The sequence below is a fragment of the Oryx dammah genome, unplaced genomic scaffold (assembly GCF_014754425.2).
Source record: "Oryx dammah isolate SB20612 unplaced genomic scaffold, SCBI_Odam_1.1 HiC_scaffold_19, whole genome shotgun sequence".
NCBI classification, from domain to species: domain Eukaryota; kingdom Metazoa; phylum Chordata; class Mammalia; order Artiodactyla; family Bovidae; genus Oryx; species Oryx dammah.
This window is the reverse complement of record NW_024070203.1, coordinates 92,459,009-92,480,109: the sequence shown is the minus strand read 5'-3', so window position 1 is coordinate 92,480,109 and position 21,101 is coordinate 92,459,009. Positions and strand designations below refer to the sequence as shown.

The following is a 21,101-nucleotide window of genomic DNA, read 5'->3' as shown; positions in this document are numbered from 1 at the left end:
TTTGTAATCTCTTGACTTCAACCTGTCAAGAAATTTTTGAATTTTGTTCAGTCCAGGTCCACAGAGTGTGGTAGCTAGCTGTCACTGAATTATTGCATTCAAGAATATATGCCATATCCCATGATTTAGGAATCAAGAAGCTATCATCTCTGTCACCCCCATAGAGGGCCTAGGAATCTGGAGAATGGACAGTGAAATAATGTTTATGAAAACCTTCCATTTCCACAATCTTGTCTGCCCAGAGTAACAGCTAGGAGGGGTTGGAAGAGAGATCCTGTCTTAATTCTGCTGTGCAAATCTCATGTGCATAAAGACAATCTCAGTAGCATAATTGGCAGAGATCTATAAACTGTGTCTATAATTCATCCTGCAAAAAGTCTGCAAGACAGGTGGACTCCCTGGAAGTGGCGTGGAGCAGAGATCGAAGGAGCCAGTTCTCAGCATGTTCCACACATAGCCTGTGCGTACCTCTACAAGTAGAACTCACAGGAGTGTGAGTTCTAGCAACAACTGACTTTCATTTCTTCCAGTTAAGACATGCTTTTTTGTTTCAGTATCCCTGATACATAGTGCTCGGCACATTGCCTGGTGGCTCAGCGGTGAAGAGCCTGCCTGCCAGTGTGGGAGACACGGGTTCAATCCCCTGGAGAAGGAAATATCACCCCCCTCCAGTGTTCTTGCCTGGAGAATCCCATGGACAGAGGAGCCTGGCGGGCTACAGCCCACGGGGTGACAAAAACTCGGACATGGCTGAGCGAGTAAACAACAACAGAACGTTTGCTAAGCATTAGCTTATATTGTGTAGTGAGTGCTTGCGAAAGCTGTGTTGAATGAAGACGATGTGAATTTGTAAAACTCTCCATTCGAACAGTTCGGGCCCTTGTCTGATGGTGACCTCCATTCTCTCTGATATCTTAGGAACTTTGAAATGACACGCTCTGATCACCTCCTCATTACCAACTGACTCTTTTTTTGGGTCAGAGCAAGGTCAGTCTAGAATAGACGTTAATCTGTGGCTTTTGATATGTTCTGAAATAGGAAACATTTTCAAGATTTATCAAACGTTTATCAGATCCTCTGCTTTTAATAGACTTATGTTTCTTCTGGAAAATAGTTGAAATTCCCATTCCTTTAAAATCTTGCCAGTTTTGTAATCCTCATTGGGAAATCATGGAGAAAAGAGGACTCCTCTGCTTAAAATGCATTTGAACTCAGGCAAGTTGCCCAACTTAAAGTTTATTTTCTCATATATTGACAGTGGTAATACTCTGAAGGTCTTTATGAAGGTGACATAAGGCAATATATGTAAATATCTTGACTTACGTGGCCTGGCAGAGGGCAAGCACTTACTAAATACGAGTACCATTTGTGGAATGTCTTCTCCACGCCAGATATGATGCCGCTCACACAGACTCGCTTTTCCTGTTTCCTTCTCCCAGTCCCGGACTGCCCTAATCTCCCAACCAAGCTGTCCAGACTTTAGCTCTTGTAACCTTGCCTAGGAGCAACCTTTCTGTTTTGTTGATTGCAAAGTGGGGAGAGTGAGTGAGCCTTAATTCTTTTGACTTACAATTCTTCACTCTTCTAACATTTTCTTTAAAAGAGAAGTGCTCTTCAAATGCACGACATTGTTCTTTTTTTTCTTTTCTAAATGAAGTACAGTCCACCTGTCCCATTATAGTCTTTTCAGGTGAGTCATATGATTCGGTATTTGTATATATTGATCAGTAATCACCACAGTGGCTCTAGTTGAGATCTTTCACCACACAGAACCAGACATCTTTCTTCTCATAAAGAAAGCTTTTAAGATTCTACTCCCTTAGCAGCTTTCAAATAGGCAATGCAATATTATTATCTACTGTCACCGTGCTCTATGCGACATCCTGGTGACTTATTGTATAACTGGAAGCTTGTACTTTTTGATCCCTTTCACTGGCTTTGCCCACCCTGCTTCTGGAAACCTTCAGTCTGGTCTGTGTCTCTGCGCGGGCGCTCTCTCTCTGTTCTAGAGATCGCTCCTATCAGTGAGACCCGATGGTATTTGTCTTTCTCGTCTGACCTGATGTTACTTAGCAGCATGCCCTCAAGGCCCATCCATGCTGTTCCAAGTCGTTGTTCTTAAATTCCCCCCACAGTCTCGCAGACTCTGGTTGCAGTTTGTTGCCATTAAGACTCAACCCCCTTGAGATCTGTAGGCGAAGTGACAGCTACAGGGCCCTAGATTTTCTTCTTAGACCACTTTATTTGAAAGTCAAATGAAGCAGAAACTGACGAAGCAGACTTGCAGAGAACCTGCAGTGCTCTGAAAGAGTCCCAGGAACTCCTCCTATTTTTAGAAAAGTAGAGGCTTCATCACATTGAGGCTGGTTAAAATAGGTCCACACCGCAACGCAAACGCTTCAGTTTTCCTGTTAATTATCAGGTTTGGAGGGTAACTGAGGTGACTCTGAAGACACTTTTGAAGGCATTGACCTGCAGATCAGGATTAATGTTCCTTTTCTGCAGGTCCAGATGCTTTGAAATTTGCTTCACTGCGGAAATAATCTCACTAGCGTGTTCGCTCTCTCTTTTTAAACAGCATTTTTGGAGATGTAAACCAGAACACCCATCCTTTTAAACTTAACATTTCAGTGGTGTCTAATCATTCACAGAGATGTGCAGACACTGCCATGATCTAACTTTAGAGCCTCTCTGTCACCCCAGAAGAAAACTTCATCTCCAGAAGCAGTCACTTCCGCATCACCTGACCACCACTGACCCACCTTCCTTCTCTGTGGCTCTGACTAGATAGTTCATGTAAGTGGATTCATACAGCGTGGGGCCTTTACATCTGACTGTTTCCATTTAGCATGATGTTTCCAAGGTTCACCCCTGTTTTAGCGTGTATCTGGACTTCGTTCCATTTCATAGTTGAGTAACGTTTAATTGCACGAATATACTAAATTTTGTTTATCCACTCATCAGTTGAGAATTCTGCTGTGGACATTTGTGTACAGGATTATGTGTGGACACATGTTTTCAGTTCTCCTGGGTATATACCTAGCAGTGGAATTGCTGGGTCATATGGTAACACTACGTTTAACACTCTAAGGACCCGCCAAATAGTTTTCTAAAGGGGCTGCACCCATTTTATAATCTTATCAATAATATATGAGGGTTCCAATCTTTCCACATCCTTCCTGAAACTTCTTATTTTCTGTCTTTTTAATTTTAGCCATCCTGTGTGCTATGCTCTGCGTGGTCGCTCTATCGCGTCCAACTCTTTACGACCCCGTGGACTGGGTCTGTAGCCCGCCAGGCTCCTCTGTCCATGGGGACTCTCCAGGCAGGAATACTGGAGTGGGTTTCCATGCCCTTCTCCAGGGGACCTTCCCAACCCAGGTCTCCCACATTGCAGGTGGATTCTTTACCGTCTGAGCCAACAGGGAAGCTGTTAGCCATCCCAGTGGGTGTGAAATAGTACCTATTTCACTGTAGTTTTGATCTGCATTTCCCAAATGAATAACAATAGTCAGCATCTTTTCATGTACTTATTGACCATTTATATATTTTCTTTCTAGAAATGTCTATTCTACTCCTGAACATTTTAAAGATTGGTCTAAGTGTCTTCTTTTGCTCGCTTGCTGGAGTTCTTTATATATTTGGATACTAGAGTCTTGTCAGATATATAATTTGCAGGTTTGTTCCATCTTTTCATTTTCTTGCCCTTTTCACAATAATATTTTCCAATCATGACCATGATTGTCTTCCCATTCATTTAGGTCTTCTATAATATATTTCAATTATGCTGTCTAGTTTTCAGTGTACAAGTCTCACTTCCTTTGTTAAATTAATTATTAAGTATTTTAGACTTTTTGATACTATTATAAATGCAATTGCTTTCTTAGTTTCATTTTAGATTGTCCATTGTGAGTGTACAAAAATACCACTGATTTTTTTATCATGCCGTGTTCCTGAATTCATTTAGTTGTTGTAGTTCTAATATTTTAAAAACAGATTACTTAGGATTTTCTATATAAAAGTTCACACCATTTGTGAATAGAGGTAGTTTTACTCGTTCCTTTCCAATTCAAATGTCTTTTATTTGTTTTTCTTGCCTGATTGCTTCAGCTGGAAGTGCAGTGCTGAGCAGAGCTGGTGGGAGCAGGCAGTCTTGTGTCGCCCCTGATCTTAGGAGGAAAGAGTTGCAGTCTTTCACTATTCAGGATGATGCTAGCTGTGAGGTTTTCGAAGAAATCTAGTATCAGGCAGAAGAAGTTTCTTTCCATTCCCCGTTTGCTGAATGTCACTAGTTGTTGTCTGATTTAAGGGGAATCACAGAAATAGCAGCTCTGCTTCCTTCCCAAGAGGCTCCTGCTGTGCTCCGAGCACGTGATGGTGCTCTCCCAGTAGCAAGTATAAACTTCCTTTTAGGTTTGAGTTCAACAGCTTTCTTGAGTGGAAGCTCAAATTCTTGGGACTTTCCAATTCAAACAGAAGGTCGTTCTTGTCACAGTGGAAACCTGTGTCTCTGGAGCTCTCTCCGGAGTCATTGCACCCTTTGCCAATATGTGCGGCCCATTTTCTCTCGAGGCTGGAGAGAGTGTGAAGAAAGTGGTTCATGACATTTCCAGCTGAAACCTACACGTCATCTCTCTGCAAGGAAAGCAAAGCTTCCTAGAACCTTTGTCACTACTAAGCACCTACTATGTGCCCAGCACTTTGCTGCCTACTGAGATCATGGGAGTAGACGATGTTTATCCTGCTATATTTAACAAAGGTTTAGTATTTGTGTATTTCCTGTGTTCAACTACGGAGCTACCTGTTTTCACGTGCATTGTATTGTTGGAGCATTGTATCAGTCTTGTGTGATAAGAACTGTCATTATTTTTGTTATGCGAATTCTGAGTTTCAGAGTGGTTAAGCAAGGTCTCGTGCTTTAAAGTGGCAGACCTCGGTTGGCTGGACTCCAGAACCCAGGCCTGCAGCCTCTGTACCAGGCTTCGTCTTTCCTCTGCTCTCTGGGAATTTATATTCTTATTGCCAAGGCAAGAAATACTGCCGTGAGACAGGCAGCTCTAAACGGACATGTGACGACTGTCTTGGGTAGAATCTGAGCTTCTCGAGGATAGTGCCCCGGGTGCTGTAGTTGCGAGGGGCTTCTGGTGAGGGTGCTGGGCCGCGGCTTGACGACGGCTTGAGTGAGCACAGTGGGAGAGGGGCAGGGCTGAGAATCAGCCTGGGGGGAAGCCGGGGCCGGAGTCTCACTGTCATCAGTGAGAGGTCTGGTGTGGGGGTGACTCGGGTCATGTTTTGGTGTGTGAGTAGGTATGTGGCTTCCCTGGGGGCTCAGCTGGTGAAGAGTCGCTTGCAATGCTGGAGACCTGGGTTCCATCCCTGGGCTGGGAAGATTCCCTGGAGAAGGGAAAGGCTGCCCACTCCAGGATTCTGGCCTGGAGAATCCCAGGGACTGTGTAGTTCAGGGGTCGCCAAGAGTCGGGCACGACCGGGCGGCTGCCATTTTTCATAGGTATATGAATGGGCTTCGCTGGAGGCTCAGACAGTAAAGAATCCACCTGCAGTGCAGGAGACCTGGGCTCGATCCCTGGAGAAGCTCCCCTGGAGAAGGGCATGGCAGCCCGCTCCAGTATTCTTGCCTGGAGAATCCCGTGGGCAGAGGAGCCTGGCGGGCTACAGCCCATGGGGTCACAAAGAGCTGGACACAACCGAGTGACTAAGCAGACACACGTAGGTATATGAATACTACAGCAAAGGGTGGGGTTCAGAAAAGTATTTAAGTAGCGGAATTGACTCAGTTATTGATGGGCCTCTTTCATTTGTTTCTATAAACTGCACTCCTTGAGCTGGTTCCCATGTTTCTGAGAAAGTGCCGTAGGCAGAAGGGAGGGGGCTGCTTAGATGGGGTCTTGGCGTCCCAGTCCCACTGGAGCAGCTCCAAATTTAGACGCTGGCATTCATTTTGAGATTTTATTTGAAAGTAAGGTATTGATGCTTAAAAAAAGGGTTTCAAACCACTGAGTTAGCCCAATAAGCCTTCTTTACAGATGAATAAACACAGGCTTAAAGGGCACAGCTAGTTAGTAAGAGAACAAGAATTCAAGTTCAAGTCCCGATTTTTTTATGCCCAGTCCTTCACTGGACAAACAGTTATTGTCTGTTGCATCCCAGGAAAGATGCAAGGCTCTGTGGAGTGCAGGGTGACCGTCCAGCATATTTGAAGTGACCCTGAAGGATGGAGATGCCTAAACAGAGATTACAGACGCAATGGAAAGCCCTTGCTCTGCATGGGAAGGGCAGAAGTTGGGGGCTTCACAGAAGAGTGGCTCCTGACCTGAATCCTCAGCGTGTGCTGGAGTTGGCCAGGGAGAGTAGGTGGAGGAGCGCGTTCTAGGCCAAAGCAACAAGGGGCACCAAAGGACGAGACGAAGGTGTGAGAGAGCACAGCTTCATTAGGGAAGAGCAAATTGTCCCCTGATTAAGAAAACTCACCCTTTATTAAGCACCCCTCTGTGCCAGGCATTGTATAGGCAGTTTACATGGATTATTTCATGTAATGCTCTTAAGAGTCCTGTGAGCTGGATACAGATGAGGAAACGGAGTCTTAGAGTGGAGAAGTAATTCACCAAAGGGTCAAGTAAGATCTAACTGCTAAAGAGTGGTAGAGCCGGGATCAGAATTTGGGGAGCTTGATTTTGGGTTTGGAGCCCTGTGCGCCTTGCTAAGCAGTTTGGATTTTATCCTCTAGGCCAGTGGGTCTCAAATTTGCAGCAGAATCACCTGATGGGCTTGTTGAAGACTCTGGGCTCTACCTTCGAATTTCTGAGACCCAGGAATTTGCATTTCTGGCAAGTTTCCGAGTGATTCTGACCCTTCTGGGGATCACACTTCAACTGGAAGGTTTTCAGTTTAGGGAGAAAATCATCACATTTGCCTATATTTTATGCAGAGCTCTCTGGGTAAGAAATAGAAAAATGAATTACAGATTGGATAAGACTTGCCTCGTGGAATGGTGTTTGAAGCGGGCAGAGAGTGCCAATGGGAAGAACAGTTATTTCTTCTCTTATTTTTTTGTTCTTAGCATTTAATCATTATCTGATCAGTCCAACATTTACATATCTGAATCTGATTCTGCTCCTTGCTTTGTCTCGTAGACTAGAATAGCTATTTCTAACTTGTGTTCAAAAGATGAAGAGATGACTCTAGAAGAATTCATACAGGAAGATAATTCAGGTATTCATGGCTCTCAGCAGTCTCTGGTAAAGGATGGTAAGAATTCTGATTAACGACTAGGATCTGCAGACATGGTGTCTGACTCGAAGTAAGAGATGCAGGGACTGTGGCAGAACAAAAGTGGTTTTAAGGTTGCCCTGAAAGGAGGCTGGGGAGGGGCTGGCTGCTCCAGTGGCTGTGTTTTGGGTGTGCTGGCTTGAGGCCTCGTGTGGCCTGGTGGACATCACACTTTAGTGGAGAGGACCAGCCTGGCTCAGGAGGCCCGGCTTCCGGACCGGGCCCCGTGCTTTATTCCACCACTGTGGGCTGTCATCTCTCCACCTTGGGCCGTCTTCTGTTGTTCGAGCCTCCATTTCATGTGTTGTTTGAGCTTCCATTTCTTCATCTATTGTGTTGGGCAAAAATTCTTTTGGGTGTTTCCATAAGGTGTTTTTGGCCAACTCAATACACGTGGAGTTGATGACGGCTTCTCAGCCTGTTTGTGTGAGACTGGAGGATAAAGGGTGAGAGTTCTCAACCTTGGGTTGATACTTTTAGTTAAATAATTTTCTCCAGTCATATAGCCACCCATCCGTGCTCAGATGTTCACAGTTCACTTGGCAAAGTTGACTCACACGACTTCCATTTGCCTGGATTTTTACACGTGTGTTTCAGAGTAGCAAAAAAAATAAAAATAAAAAAAAGACTTAATTTGAGTTTGAGTTTTACTGTGTTTTATGGTAAGCTCTAGTTAGGAACAAAGCTGAGCTAGTTCCTGGGGGTGATTCTTCTTAAACCTCAATTCTGAATAAATCTGTTTTCAAATGTTTCAAGTCTACTGTAACTTTACTTTAAATCAACTGCCTCAGAAGATTTTTTAAACTACTGACACAGGTTTTAAAGCTATTAGCGAGATCCCTTATTTTAACTGTTTAATTCTAGAGTGTTAGCACATGGATGCATATCGCCTCATCTTTCTTATAATCCAGTGAAAACCTAAGAAGTGGTCTTACTGGCCACTGACCATCAGCCTGCGTGCTCGGTGCATGGACAGCCCTTTGCCCAGCTCGACCAGTCTCCCGCCTCTCCACCAGCGCCATCGTTTTCCTGATGCCACATCTCACTCACCACCTCCATTTCCAAACTAACCTCCTGTGTCCGTTTTGACTCCCTCAAACTCATATCCACGCTGTACAGAGGTTAAGGCTTCATATCTCATTATGCTTCCACTGATTTAAGCCCTTTAAGGGCTTTCCAAAACGTTTAGGATCAAGACGATACCACCCTACATGCCTGACGAAGCCCCACGTGGACTGACCTCTACTAGCCTCTCCGGCCTCACTTCACTCCAGGCTCCCTTTCATCTCCCTGCGCGGGTTGAACGGGATGCCTTTGGTGTGATGTGTGGTGCCTCCAGTCTGCGTAGAGCCCTTGCAGATCCTGTTTGCTCTGCCTAGAAGCCTTTCCTCCTCTTACCTCGTTACTCACCTCTACCCTCATACCCCAGCTCAGCCGACACTTCACAAAGTCTTCTGCGACCCTCTTGACCACATCAAACCTGAATCGTGTGTTCTCATAGCGTCACTGGCCCCTATACATCCACGCCTGCCACAGCTGCAATTTCCCGTTTATTTCTGTGTCTATGTGAATTATATGGAGGCCAAGGGACTATGTTTGGTTTGGCTCCTTGTAAGGAACTAGTGCCCAGAAGAGTGCTTGGCACACAGTAGGAGCTAATGAACATCTGTGCCATGAATGCGTGTTCTTAGAGAGTGTTCCGGTACGGGGGCTCACGCTTAGATCCCACTGCGAGCACGTGTAATGCATAGATGTTTATGATATAAATGGAAGTCACTGAAAAAGGCGACAGTGTTGATTTCAGCTTTCAACTGTGTAGTAACTAATAACGCAAGTCCTGCTGGCATTTGAATAGGCGTATGCCACTTCTCACTGGCGAACCCCCCAGGGACCGTAGATTACTTGTAAAGCTTTGCCCCTGTGGTTTAAACTCTTAAGTGGAGTCCACTTTATACACAGGCAGTGCTGGATTGTGAGAGCAATTGAGCCTGCCTGTTTTTGTGCTAGCTGTCATGAATTCTTGCTCCGTTTAGTCGGCAAATCCCTCCTGCAGAGCCTGTTGTCCAGTGTCTGTCCTGAATTTTCTAACAGTTCTCAACCACAGCAGAATTGAAAAATAAGACCTAACTGAGAGAGGTTTAAAATAGGGCAGGAAGAGTGCATGTAGGTGCCGCTTTCTTCATTTCCTGGTGTTTCTGCTGTAGTGACTGCTTAAGTGTTGCCCCTGAAAATCGGGTGGTCAGTGACCGTCTGGTAGTCTTAGAAGTGCTGTGGGAGTAGAGTCAGGTCAAGGCACCGTAATTGTAGTTAATTCTGCACAATGAGAAGCTGGATATTGATAAAGTTTGAATCCGTTCATGAATGCTTCGTAATTATGGTAGGAGGCAAGAATGACAACCCTCAATTACAGATTTTTTCAAATCTCACTGTTGACCTCAAACCCTTTTACCTTAATCAGGGCTTGGAAACAAGGACTCACAGAAGCATGTCATGAAAAGATGGACTGTGCATTTGTATAAATGCAACTACTGTATCACAATTAAGCAATACACACCCTGGCTGCTTGGTACCACCAGCAAAGTAAATAAAAGACTGTTTCGCTGCTCACAGTTTGGAGATGGAAGAACAGTGGAAGAACCACCATGGTTTGCCATTAAGGGATATAAACTTTAATGTCCAATTAGTAGTGAATGCTATTAGTGATATATTAAAATTACATTATGATTTAGGCTAGGCAAGTCAACATTCAGGACGTAAGTTAATTGATTCAGAGTAATTTATTCTAATGCTCTTTTCTTGCATCAGAACGTGGCCCTTCCATTGCTTGCATCAGAAGAGCCTGTTGTGTTAGCTCCTGCCTGGCCCTAAACTTTCCCTTTCTTCTCCTCACCTCCTGGAGCTCATGGTTCTGAATCTTGGGGTTTAGACCATAAGCATCAACATTTTAAACAAGTTTCCAGGGTCATTCTTATGCCCAGTAAAGCTTGAGAATCACAGAATGATTTTTCAGGCCTGAGACTGTTGTTAAGATTTGTTTGGGTTTTCTTCTGCCAGGGGGCAGTGTTCTCTGAAATATAGCTGGATTAATAAACCAAGCTGAAAGTTAATTTTAGTCTTTCTCATACAGTTTGTTATTTACTGACCCAACCACGAGTGACCTTATCCCCAAATCTTAAATACCAGCACGGGTGAACTGTCTTGATTTAGTTCTGTTAGAAAAGGGTTTGGACTCTTTTATACCATCTTAGTTGCATTTCTAGATGTGCAGTATGCATTATCAGGCTTTGCAGTTTGCTCAGTTTTAGATAATGAGGGCTGATTTTGTTTTACAGTTGATTGGGTGCCTGAGGTAGGGACTTGGGTCACCCCCCTGACAGTTAATTTGTAACAATGTCTTTCAGTTAAGGTCTTTAAGTGAAATTCTGTGTAACAGTGGTTAGGTGGTGTGTGTGTGTGTGTGTGTGTGTGTGAATGCATTCTCTGTGCACAATGACCAGTTGAAAGAGAGGTTGAGTTCAGTCCTCTTAGATAACTGGTAACAAGTGCTGTACAGAAGCCAGGTATGGGTCAGGCTGGGCTTCCCTGGTGGCTCAGACAGGAATCTGCCTGCAATCTGGAAGACTCAGGTTCGATCCCTGGGTTGGGAAGATCCCCTAGAGAAGGGCATGGTAACTCACTCCAGTATTCTTGCCTGGAGAATCCCATGGACAGAGGCGCCTGGTGGGTTACAGTCCATGCGGTCTCAAAGAGGCGGACCCATCTAAGCGACTAGCACACACGTTTCATCTCTCTGGCTGTTACTCTTAGGACTTTTTCCCCCTGCACAGCTACTCTGCATGTCCAAACAATGGACGGCTAATGTTCAGTTTCTGAGTCTAATCAGTTTCACTGTCCTCGAGCTGGATTTCTACTGTCAAATATCAGACAGATTCTACAGCTGCTGGACCCTGGCGAGGGCTGGCAAGGCCGGTGGGGAGGCTGGAGCGGTTTTCTTTTGGAGCCTTCGGCCGCTGTGGCGTACGGTGCAGTCACAGGACGGCCTTGATGTTTCCCTTTTAGGCTGATAGTTTTCCTTTGTACAAGCCTGCATCTTGAAACTGAACATAAAGAGTAGAAAAATCTTACGTGGGGTTAACATCTTTCATAAGCCTTGCTAAACACCCGACCCCAAATCATTTCAGTATGGCGTGCAGACTGAAGCCAGAGACTTCTGTAGAAAGACCCATCGGCCTGCCGTCTCTGTAAGCGTGCAGAATGGAAAGGCTTCGAGAGAGGCAGCTGAAAGCTTGGCACCGTGTTTCCTTTTTCTCAATTAGCTGTTACCAAATTCTGGAATATCTAATGAAACCCAGACCTACTGTGCAGCCCACCGTAAGCAAGCTCTGGCTTTTGTGCTTTGGGGTTTTATTTGAGCAGAGCCCCAGCTTCCTCAGCCGTTTGTTGCATAGTAAGCGCCCTGTTTGTTTACGTACACACATATGCTCTGCACAAGAGCTGTGGTCACCGGGTCTGGCCAGAGAAAAACCAGAGATAAGCTCTTCTCTCCCGTCTGAATCCTACAAGTGTACAGTATTTAAAGAACTTTCAGCTTCTGAGGGCCTGATTTCTTTTAGAAGTCCCCTGGTGGCTAGCTAGCTCAGTAAAAAGACTTTAAGCCTCACAATAGCATCAAAGGCACAGTGTTTGGTGGCTAGATGATAATTTATCTGGGGAAAAACCTAAGGAAACAATTCTGTAGAGCTGAAGTCTCGCTGCCACCGAGATGTCCTTTCTCAGTTCAGTCATTAGTAAAGCTTCCCCCTCCCCGCCACACCCCACCCTTGCTGTTCCCCAGTCCCTCCGAAACAAAAAACCTGACGGTTTTTTCCGGAGGAAGAGGCAGGCAGATCTGAACTCATTTTATGCCTCCTCACAAGGCAGGAGACCTCTGTGCGGCTTCCCTGGCATCCCCAGGATTTTGATAAATGTTACTTCTGTAAACTCTAAGGACAACATGGGGAAGCAGAATGCTATCTCTTGTGTTTCGTTACAATCCTGGGAGGTTTCATCGTGGGAAATGTTTGAGGAGCCAGGAGTCGCTGAGAATGCGGCAGAAGGGACAGGGTCATTTATACGACCAGAAAAATAAAGAAACGGGCCGGACAGAGGGTTAGTAGGTTTAGAAATTATAAAACTTTCCTTGTTTTTTTTAAAAACATGAAGTTGTGAGGTTGACTGCATTGAATAACTACATTGTTAAACCCTAAAAGCTTAAAGCTGGTAGAAACCCTTTTGTGGCTCTGTTTCATTTTTATCGGATAAAATGCATTTGGTTTCTTTTTTTAAAAAGCCATGTTTTCAGGAGGGAAGGAAAATGAACATGCAGGGTTATTGGCTACAGCAACATAAGAAACCCTTATGTTACCAGAGGAAGCCACATGAAAGTGTCTGTGTGTCAGGGGAGGGGCCGAGCGGGGTGGAGAGGCGGAGAGGGATGTTTCAAGCTGCTTAGGCTCGGAGCTGCGATTTGCGAACAAACTGTGATGAAATCGAGCTTTGGACAAATCAGAGAAGGCTGTCAACCTCCCAGGTGGGATTACTTGTAGTTAATAGACTGGACTCAGAGCCCCAAAAGGCAGTGCATTCAGTGTAGGCAAACAGAACACACGGCCACAGGCTTTCCAAGAACCCCCTGCCATGGCCAGGAGAAGCTCATGCCAGCTCCACCAGGTAGGCGAAGGAGACAATGACGGGGGTGGGGGTGGGGGGTTGCTTTCTGATTTTGAATTTTCTTTTTGCTTTTAAAATGAAGACAGCACTACAGGGTGCATTTGGGAAGCTGCAGGGTTGGATGGTGATGTTGAAGTCATTTGCACTGCCTTTGTGGAATCGGATTTAGGCTTGTCTGGTTGCACTGACAGTTTGATCTCTTTCTTCTCTTAGGTAATATCTCTGTTCACTTTTGCTGTTGGTGTCAATATCTGCTTAGGATTCACAGCAAATCGAATTAAGAGGGCAGAAGGATGGGATGAAGGCCCTCCTACAGGTATGTGTAGCAGCTGTGCCCATCTTCAGTCCTTTTAAAATATTAAAAGTGATCACTGTCCACTCCTTAAGAAATGCACCTTTAATCTTGCAGTGCAACTAACTCATGCTGTCTCTGGAATAAAATCAGCTCTCCGTACAGTTCAGATGGGGGAACGTGGTTTAGTAAGAGAACATTTTATGAACTCTTCCTGCTACTTTACTGACTGTTTAAATCTCTGTCCTCTGAATTTATAAATGCTAAGACAACATTAAAGCTCTTGTGAACAGACAAGGCTGAAAAAAAAGTGGTGAGAACAGGTGCTGACTTGATAGTAAAGACATTGTGAGTGTAATTTGCTGTCATTTGATAGGAGATCTAGTATTTGTGTCCAGAAAGTTCTGACCTTGAGAAAAAGAGGGATGGAAGTAAAAAACAAAAAGTGGCAGGGAACTGTTTTTATGAAAGTTCATCTCACTATGAGATGAAGGTTTAACCTAAACAGGAAAAATATGAGAGGAGGTGCTTAGAAGAGCTTATGAGATTGACTTCTCCCTGATTTTTCTTTTGGCTCAAGGAGAGGTAAGTTTTCATAGAGTGTCATGACTTAACTAGCAGAACTGAAGTGAAAGAGTTTCCTTTTACAATGTACCCTGTGCCATAAGCAGTATGGGAATTCTTATAAAGGAGCTCCTTGTGCAGGCCCAGAAGGCTTAACTGACCAGGTCTTAAGTAATGAGTTGGTTAATTTCCTGGAAATTGGAGCTGCTGATGGTTTTATAAAGAAAAATTACATATTAAGTAACGGGTACTCTAGGGGGCAATCTTTTCTTGACTTCTCCTGACATCTCCGCATGTTTGTTGGCCTTCCTGTGCATTTTGTACTTCTCTGCACTGGATTTCTTGACCTGCCTCATAAAAGACTGTCACCTGTCTCTCTTTAGCCAGCCCGAGCATTTCTTAGCCGAGTTATGATCCATGCATTGATGGAATTCTGAACCTTCCTTATTTCAAGCAAGTGACTTTTGAGTAAGGGCGAAAGAATTATATCAGAAGTGGTTTAGTGAATCCAAGTGGAGTGTGCTTGGGGTGAAAAGTAAGAAAATAGATCATAAAGATTGCACCCTCAGGGAACCAGTGGACAAAATGAGCTGTCTTCTGTTGGGGAAGGGGAGGAAAGTGGACCCCTGGGCTGGAGGATCCTGTTTCTGTTGGTAACGAATGGTTGTTCCAGACAAGTGTAACTCCTGCTCACACTGCCTGTAACTGCTCAGACTGAAGAGCGAGGATCAGGCCTTTAGTTTGGCCATGGGGGCAAGCTTGAGAGCCCACTGCTGGCTCTTTCCAGTGGACCCTCAAAGGAACTTTTTTCCCCTTCTTCGTATCAATATATTACTTTGGCTAAAACTGATATTAAAAGCGATTTCTCTGATGAATGTTGTAAAATCAAGTTGCCCATTATTTTCAGAGTTGACTTTTTTTTTTTTTGGAAAATGGTCATGAAAGCCCTGGATTGGCGCCCTGGATGCGTCTCACTTGCCAGGTGGTCTTGGGGAAGTCACTTGTGAGCTCCATTTCCTTAGCTATACAATGCAGAACGGGCCTACGTGATTTCCAATTTTCCTTCTGGATTAAAAAAGAAAAACATGATTCTGTCTGTTTCATTGCCTTTTGAATGTGTGTACTCTCTGCAGGAGAACTTGAAAAATACAGACCAGATTTACTAATCCTCAAATATATTTTGTGTATAATAAATAATTTCCTTGCATTATTAAAAACAATTACAAGAATTAATGAGTCAATGCTACTCCTGGAAAAATAATATAAATTATCTCTAAATCTAGTATATTTCAGAATATTTGCTTCTTGAATTATTAATCAAATCATTGATTACTTTTGGCCTTATGTTAGCTTCTAAAATAATTTATTAGTGAAAATTCTACTGCTAGGAAGTATTAGTCTCGAGATACATGTGAGTCTGAGTTTGGGGATTTTGGCGTGCCTGACACTTTTTATTTTTAAATTTCTGTTGCTATAGCTTACTGCTGTTGAGGCACTGTAATTGATCTCTCCTGAATGAAGGCCATGATGTGCTTTGGAAACTGAGCAAACGCATGCGGAGACTCTAAGCACTTTCCTCTTTTTAAATGTTGTCTGTGTCTGAGATGATGCTTATGGTTGGCGATTCTGCCCGTAAAGCATGCGCGTCGGAAAACCCTGGGTGAGCTGGCACATGCGTTTTAGAGAAGATGCTAGGAGGAAAGGCTGCCATGCTTACTGTCCATGACACTTCCGTGTTCCAGAGTATTCCTGAGAAGCTCGGTGCTTTGAGATTGTTCTACCAAGTAGAAGGAACACAGAGGATATTGATGTATAGCCAGCTTCAGACTGACCGGGGCAAGACCTCTCATTCACTAGCATTCGGTTTCTTATTTAGGAAGCGTAGTACCTCAGAGTCCTCAGCTGTAGCTGAGAACGTTCTGCACACATGCAGACTCTTGCTACTGGACGGGGGTGGATGTTAGTTTCAAGGCTGCGGCCATGCAAACTATTATAATTAATTCGCTGGCACACGTGATAGCTGGATTTTCTGTTAGCATGTGGTGATCTATTTGAATTCATGGTAAAATAAGATTTCTTCCTTCAGATTGTAGATTTATTAGAGGATATGAAATGAGCAGAACTCATTACAAGTCTGCTGGGTAAATGTCATGGACCATCAGGTACATGAGATGCCGGGAATAAATTTTCAGAGAGAACGTAAAGCATGCGTGCGATTCAGTTTGACATTCTTGTCCTGTACATCTGATGTAGCCAGCTTGATTCACCTCTAAAGTCGGAAGAGAATTTACGTGTATACAGGTGACACTCACATAATGTGCTTATGTGTGTGTTTCTGTGTGGTGGTGCAATCTATTTCACTGGAGTTGGTGACGGATACTTTTCCAGTCTCTGGGTGGAAACGGGATCTCCTTTGAGAGAAGCAACTTCATACTTCAAAGACAAAGGGAAGTGGGTAAGCTTGTGAATAACTGGCTAACAGAGACTTGAAAGCTTTGTTCAAGTCATCATCATTTTTAAGTGGCTTGAGAGTTTAAAAGTACGTGAATGCAGGTGAAATTCATAGGGAAATGTGAAATGAAGAGTGTCACTGACAATTTTACAAGTAAAGCTTTGCTTTGTGAATCCTGGAGAAAGCAGACAGTGGTGACAGGAGTGAGAAGGTTCACGTTCATTTGATAGCTTTGGGCATCTCATCCTAATGATAAGGCAACAGCTTGGAGGAACTGCAAAGCTGACAGGTGACTGTCATCAGCCGTTACTCTGCAAGGAAAATTAGAAGGACTGTCACATCCTGGGACTCTATGTTAAATCTAATGTTGAGACCAGAAGGCATTTAAGTCAGCGGAACACAGCGATGAAAGAACAGCATGGACTTTTCCGTTCTCTGTAATATGGCCCTTAGGTGCAGTGATTTTTCCGTGTATCTTAGAACCATACAAACGCTCCGTGGTGACCTTCATGGGAAGGAAATCCAAAACAGAGGGGATATATGAGAACGTACAGCTGATTCAGTGTGGCAGCCTGGGTGGGAGGGGCCTTGGGGGAGAATGGATGCACGTCCACCTATGGCTGAGGCCCTTGGCTGTCCACCTGAAGCTATCACAACCTTTTCTTGGGAGGGGGCGCAGGGAGTCGAGTTCCATGTCTATTGTTGTACACATATATATTTTCTGTGTATACAGAGATAATTTTCTTTCTCGGAAGTATTTAAAAATTGATTAACCTTCAGTCTACAAAAAATACCTACTCTGCATGATAGAAAAATCGCTCCTACAAGTTCAAACTGATTTATGCCCAAAACTTTCCCCAAAACGTCTTACATTCCTGGTGACTCAGACAGTCAAGAATCCGCCTGTAATGCAGGAGACCCAGGTTCGATCCCTGGGTCAGGAAGATCCCCTGGAGGAGGGCATGGCGACCCACTTTAGTATTGTTGCCTGTAGAATCCCCATGGACAGAGGAGCCTGGTGGGCTACAGTCCATGGGGTCACAAAGAGTCGGACACGACTGAGTGCCTTTCACTCTCCCCAGCATATACGATACGAAGCAACATACTGAATCGTAGTGTAGAAGGTGGGCCACGCGGAGGAGGGAGGGGCACGGGGCCACACGTGCTCATGTGCTCGTGCACACACGCACCCCTCACGCACGTGCCCCCACTCAGCAGCGGCCAGAGGGCGGGGGTCTGCCCGGCCCGTGCTCAGGGGGCAGGCCCAGCAGCCCTGTATCACAGCGCTGGTAACTGGCCACGCTCCACCACATGCAGGACGTTCTGCACGGAATTCGGCCCTGCCTACAGCTGAAGCCGACACAGTGTCTAAAGCACCTCTGTGCGCGCGTGCTCAGTCGGTCAGTCGTGTCCGACTCTTTGCGACCCCGTGGACTGTACCTCACGAGACTCCTCCATCCGTGGAATTTTCCAGGCAAGAATACTCGAGCAGGTTGCCATTTCGTACCCCAAGGGATCTTCCCGACCCAGGGATCTAACCCATGTCTCTCGCATCTCCGGCTTTGGCAGGTGGATTCTTTACCACTGAGCCACCTGGGAAGACATTAATTTAAAAAAGGGAAAGGAGTGAAAGACTAAAATTTTATTGTGAACCTAATAAAACTTGTTCCAGTTTCTGTTGAAAAGCATAGTAAATAGTAGGCAAAAACCTGGTAAGCAAAAAAATGTTCAAATGATATAAGCACACATTGTAATAGTAAACTTTTAAAATAATTTCTTTAAAATGGGTATTTTGCAGATTGTCTTTAAAAAATAAATTTAGTTTATATTCCAGATGATTTTTATGCATTGCTTATCATAATTGTATGCTATAGAAAGGGGCATTAACTATTCTTTAATTTTCAAATTTCATAAAAATTAGACTAAAACGGACAAGCAAAAGAAAATACTATACAGAATCTTCTATCTTGTTGCATAAACCAGAAATCTCCATCTTTAATAAAGTTCAACATAGCTTATATCTTCCAAAATCATGTCTTAAAAAGAACATCTAAAATTCAGAGCTTATGTGCATAATTTGAAAAATCCTTTGTTAATGATAATGATATTGTAGCTACAATCAGATGATCTAAAATTGTAGCTGGGCCTTTGCTAGCTTAAGTTAGGCCTAGGGTTCTTTTTTTAAAAACAACTTTTAATTTTATATTGGAGTATAAAAGTATTGTGATACTTTCAGGCAGACAGCAAAGGGACTCAGCCATGCATATACACGTATCCATTCTCCGCCAAAGTCCCTCCCACCCAGGCTGCCACGTAGCGCTGAGTAGGGTTCCCTGTGCCATGCACTGGAGTGCTACACAAGTGGAATTAAACTCCTAAGTTCTATTCAGATCATCTGGAAATCTGTTTTCTTGTAGTTTGCGAGGTCTTTCTACATGAGGACATGGTATTTAGAAACACACTGAAAAAGTATGGAATTCTGAGGGCTTCCCTGGTGTTCATATGGTAAAGAATCCGTCTGCAGGGCAGGTGATCCGGGTTCAACCCTGAGTCGGGAAGGTCCCCTGGAGGAGGGAATGGCACCCCACTCCAGGATTCGTGCCTGGGGAAGCCCAGGGACAGAGGAGCCTGGTGGGCTGTCTTCCATGGGGTCGCAAAGAGTCGGGACTCAGCGACTTTCTCTTTCACTAGAGTTCTGATCGCCCACCAGGAAAAATGAGGATAATATTGTCTGTCTGTCTGAAAAGACTCTTGAAAACAAACGTGCCATAACCAAGACTGATAAGAACACAAGGTGCTGAGTATATGCTGATCCACTGCATTTATCTCCAGATTTGTTTCAAGGCCAGGGTCTCCACTGTTACCTCATCAAATTGACAGTATCTGCTGTATAAAATGCCGTTCATTGTTTGGTAGCAGATTTATACTACTGACTATGGTCACACATGTTATTTGAGTGATTTACAATTGAAGTTAGACTCAAATTTCATTGAAATCGTCTAGAAACCTGTTTTCTTGTAGTCGATGGGGTCTTGCTACATGAGGATATTGTATTTACAAACACATTGAAAGTACAGGTGTTTGAAAACTTCCCAGGTGGACCTATTAATTTAAAAAGTTGTCTATGAAATCCTGTTCAGAAGCTGTGAAGAAGAGGAGAGCCTACTGATGCTATAAGGTAAGGTAAGGTAAGGTGAAGTCCCTCAGTCGTGTCCAACTCTTTGCGACCCCGTGGACTGTAGCCTACCAGGCTCCTCCATCCATGGGATTCTCCAGGCAAGAATAGTGGTGGGTTGCCATTTCCTTCTCCAGGGGATCTTCCCGAGCCAGGGATCGAACCCAGGTCTCCTGCATTGGAGGCAGATGCTTTAACCTCTGAGCCACCAGGGAAGCAATGATGCTGTAGTAATGGATATTTATAGAAAGTGACGTATTTAGGAAGTGGAGATACTGACACACAGGCCTGGATTAAGTGCTGCTTTCCAAGAGATGAGGTCAAGACTATCGAGGAAAAATGGCAACTTCAGTGCAAGAAAGTAGGACCAGAAAGGGCACATTGGATACTCCAGAAGAGGCGTTAGACGGGACTTCCCTCTTGAGTTGGCCAGCATCTTGGTTGTCATCCACGTTGTCGGCCTTTTTTCCTTGTATTTTATGCTTCAGACAAGGCAGGCGGACACCGGAGAGCCAGGTCTGTCCCAGTGCTCTTGGAAAGGAGGCGGCTTACTCACTGTCTGTTTCATTTCAAGACTTGCCTCTCAACTTTCAGGAAACCCTCAGGCTGAGAACCATGGAAAATGGGAGGAACGGAGAGCGGGTCACAGCGCAAACTCTGAATGCAGGACCAGACAAAACTTAGAGGAATCGTCCAGCTTTAGGCTGGGCTAAGCATTTTCAAACTTAAACACAGCCTCCCACACTGGCCATAGTCCAAATCTGAAAATTTCCATTTTGCAGAGAGATTTGGTGGGAAATGTGATTGGGAGTCCAGGATGAAATAATGTGTAGGTCACAACTCTTATCATGAATTAGGTTGTTTCGAATAGTCTAGCATTATCAATAATTTTTTTTTCTGTGCATAAATGGCACCAGATTTCCACAATGCTACCTCTGTGTAGGTATGGTAAGACGGAATGTTTTAGAAAGAAGGTTTACTTAGCTAAGTAAAAGTAATTTCACTTGTTTCTATCAGAATTATGAGTTTGAATGTGATAAATCCAATTTTACATTGGTGGGTTTTTAAAATCATGAAATTGCGTTCTGGGAAAAGTAAGAAACGTACAGCATTGTTTTTATGTACATCACATATACACATATTTGAAAATTTAAAGTCTCTATTTAAAGGAAACTTCTGTCTGTGTAGACCTGTGACATTTATTTTTTAAGATTCTGGAACTGACTTGTTCCTTTGAAGTAAGACAATATCATTTAAATATGTAATTCAAAAGGCAGAATAGCATTTGAGTTTCATAAGCGTGCTGGCAAGTGCCGCATATGAAGTTTCAAACCCCCATCACACTTAGGACAGATTTGTTTTTAATTGGAGAATAATTGCTTTCTGGTGTCGTGCTGGCTTCTGCCACACAGCAGTGTGAACCGGCCGTGAGTGTCCGCAGCCACCCCTCCCCCTCCCCGCAGTGTGAACTGGCCGAGTGTCCGCAGGCCCCACCCGCGTGCACCCCTATCCCCGCCCACCCCCACCCCCACCCCCACCCCCACCCCCCGCAGTGTGAACCGGCCCTGAGCGTCCTCAGGCCCCGCCCGTGTGCACCCTGCTCCCCGCCCACCCCCACCCCC

At 44.4% G+C, this 21,101-nt stretch overlaps 1 protein-coding gene and 1 non-coding gene across 13 annotated transcripts in view; one reads left to right on the top strand and one right to left on the bottom strand.

The window, feature by feature from the left end:
• The window catches only part of ENPP2 (ectonucleotide pyrophosphatase/phosphodiesterase 2), a 134,085-nt gene that overhangs the window by 28,169 nt on the left and 84,815 nt on the right, over positions 1-21,101 (top strand). For 7 of the 12 annotated variants that reach the window (XM_040261170.1, XM_040261167.1, XM_040261165.1 and 4 more), the window contains exon 2: positions 13,210-13,312. In XM_040261170.1, the coding sequence (XP_040117104.1) occupies positions 13,210-13,312 (103 nt within the window). Of the gene's footprint in view, positions 1-5,234; positions 5,241-6,191; positions 6,198-9,264; positions 9,271-12,131; positions 12,997-13,208; positions 13,313-21,101 lie in introns of those variants that run through there. The other 5 variants (XM_040261162.1, XM_040261161.1, XM_040261166.1 and 2 more) reach the window with 5 other exon arrangements.
• On the bottom strand, positions 19,623-19,694 carry TRNAW-CCA. The gene has a single exon. It is a non-coding gene; the product is annotated as a tRNA-Trp (tRNA).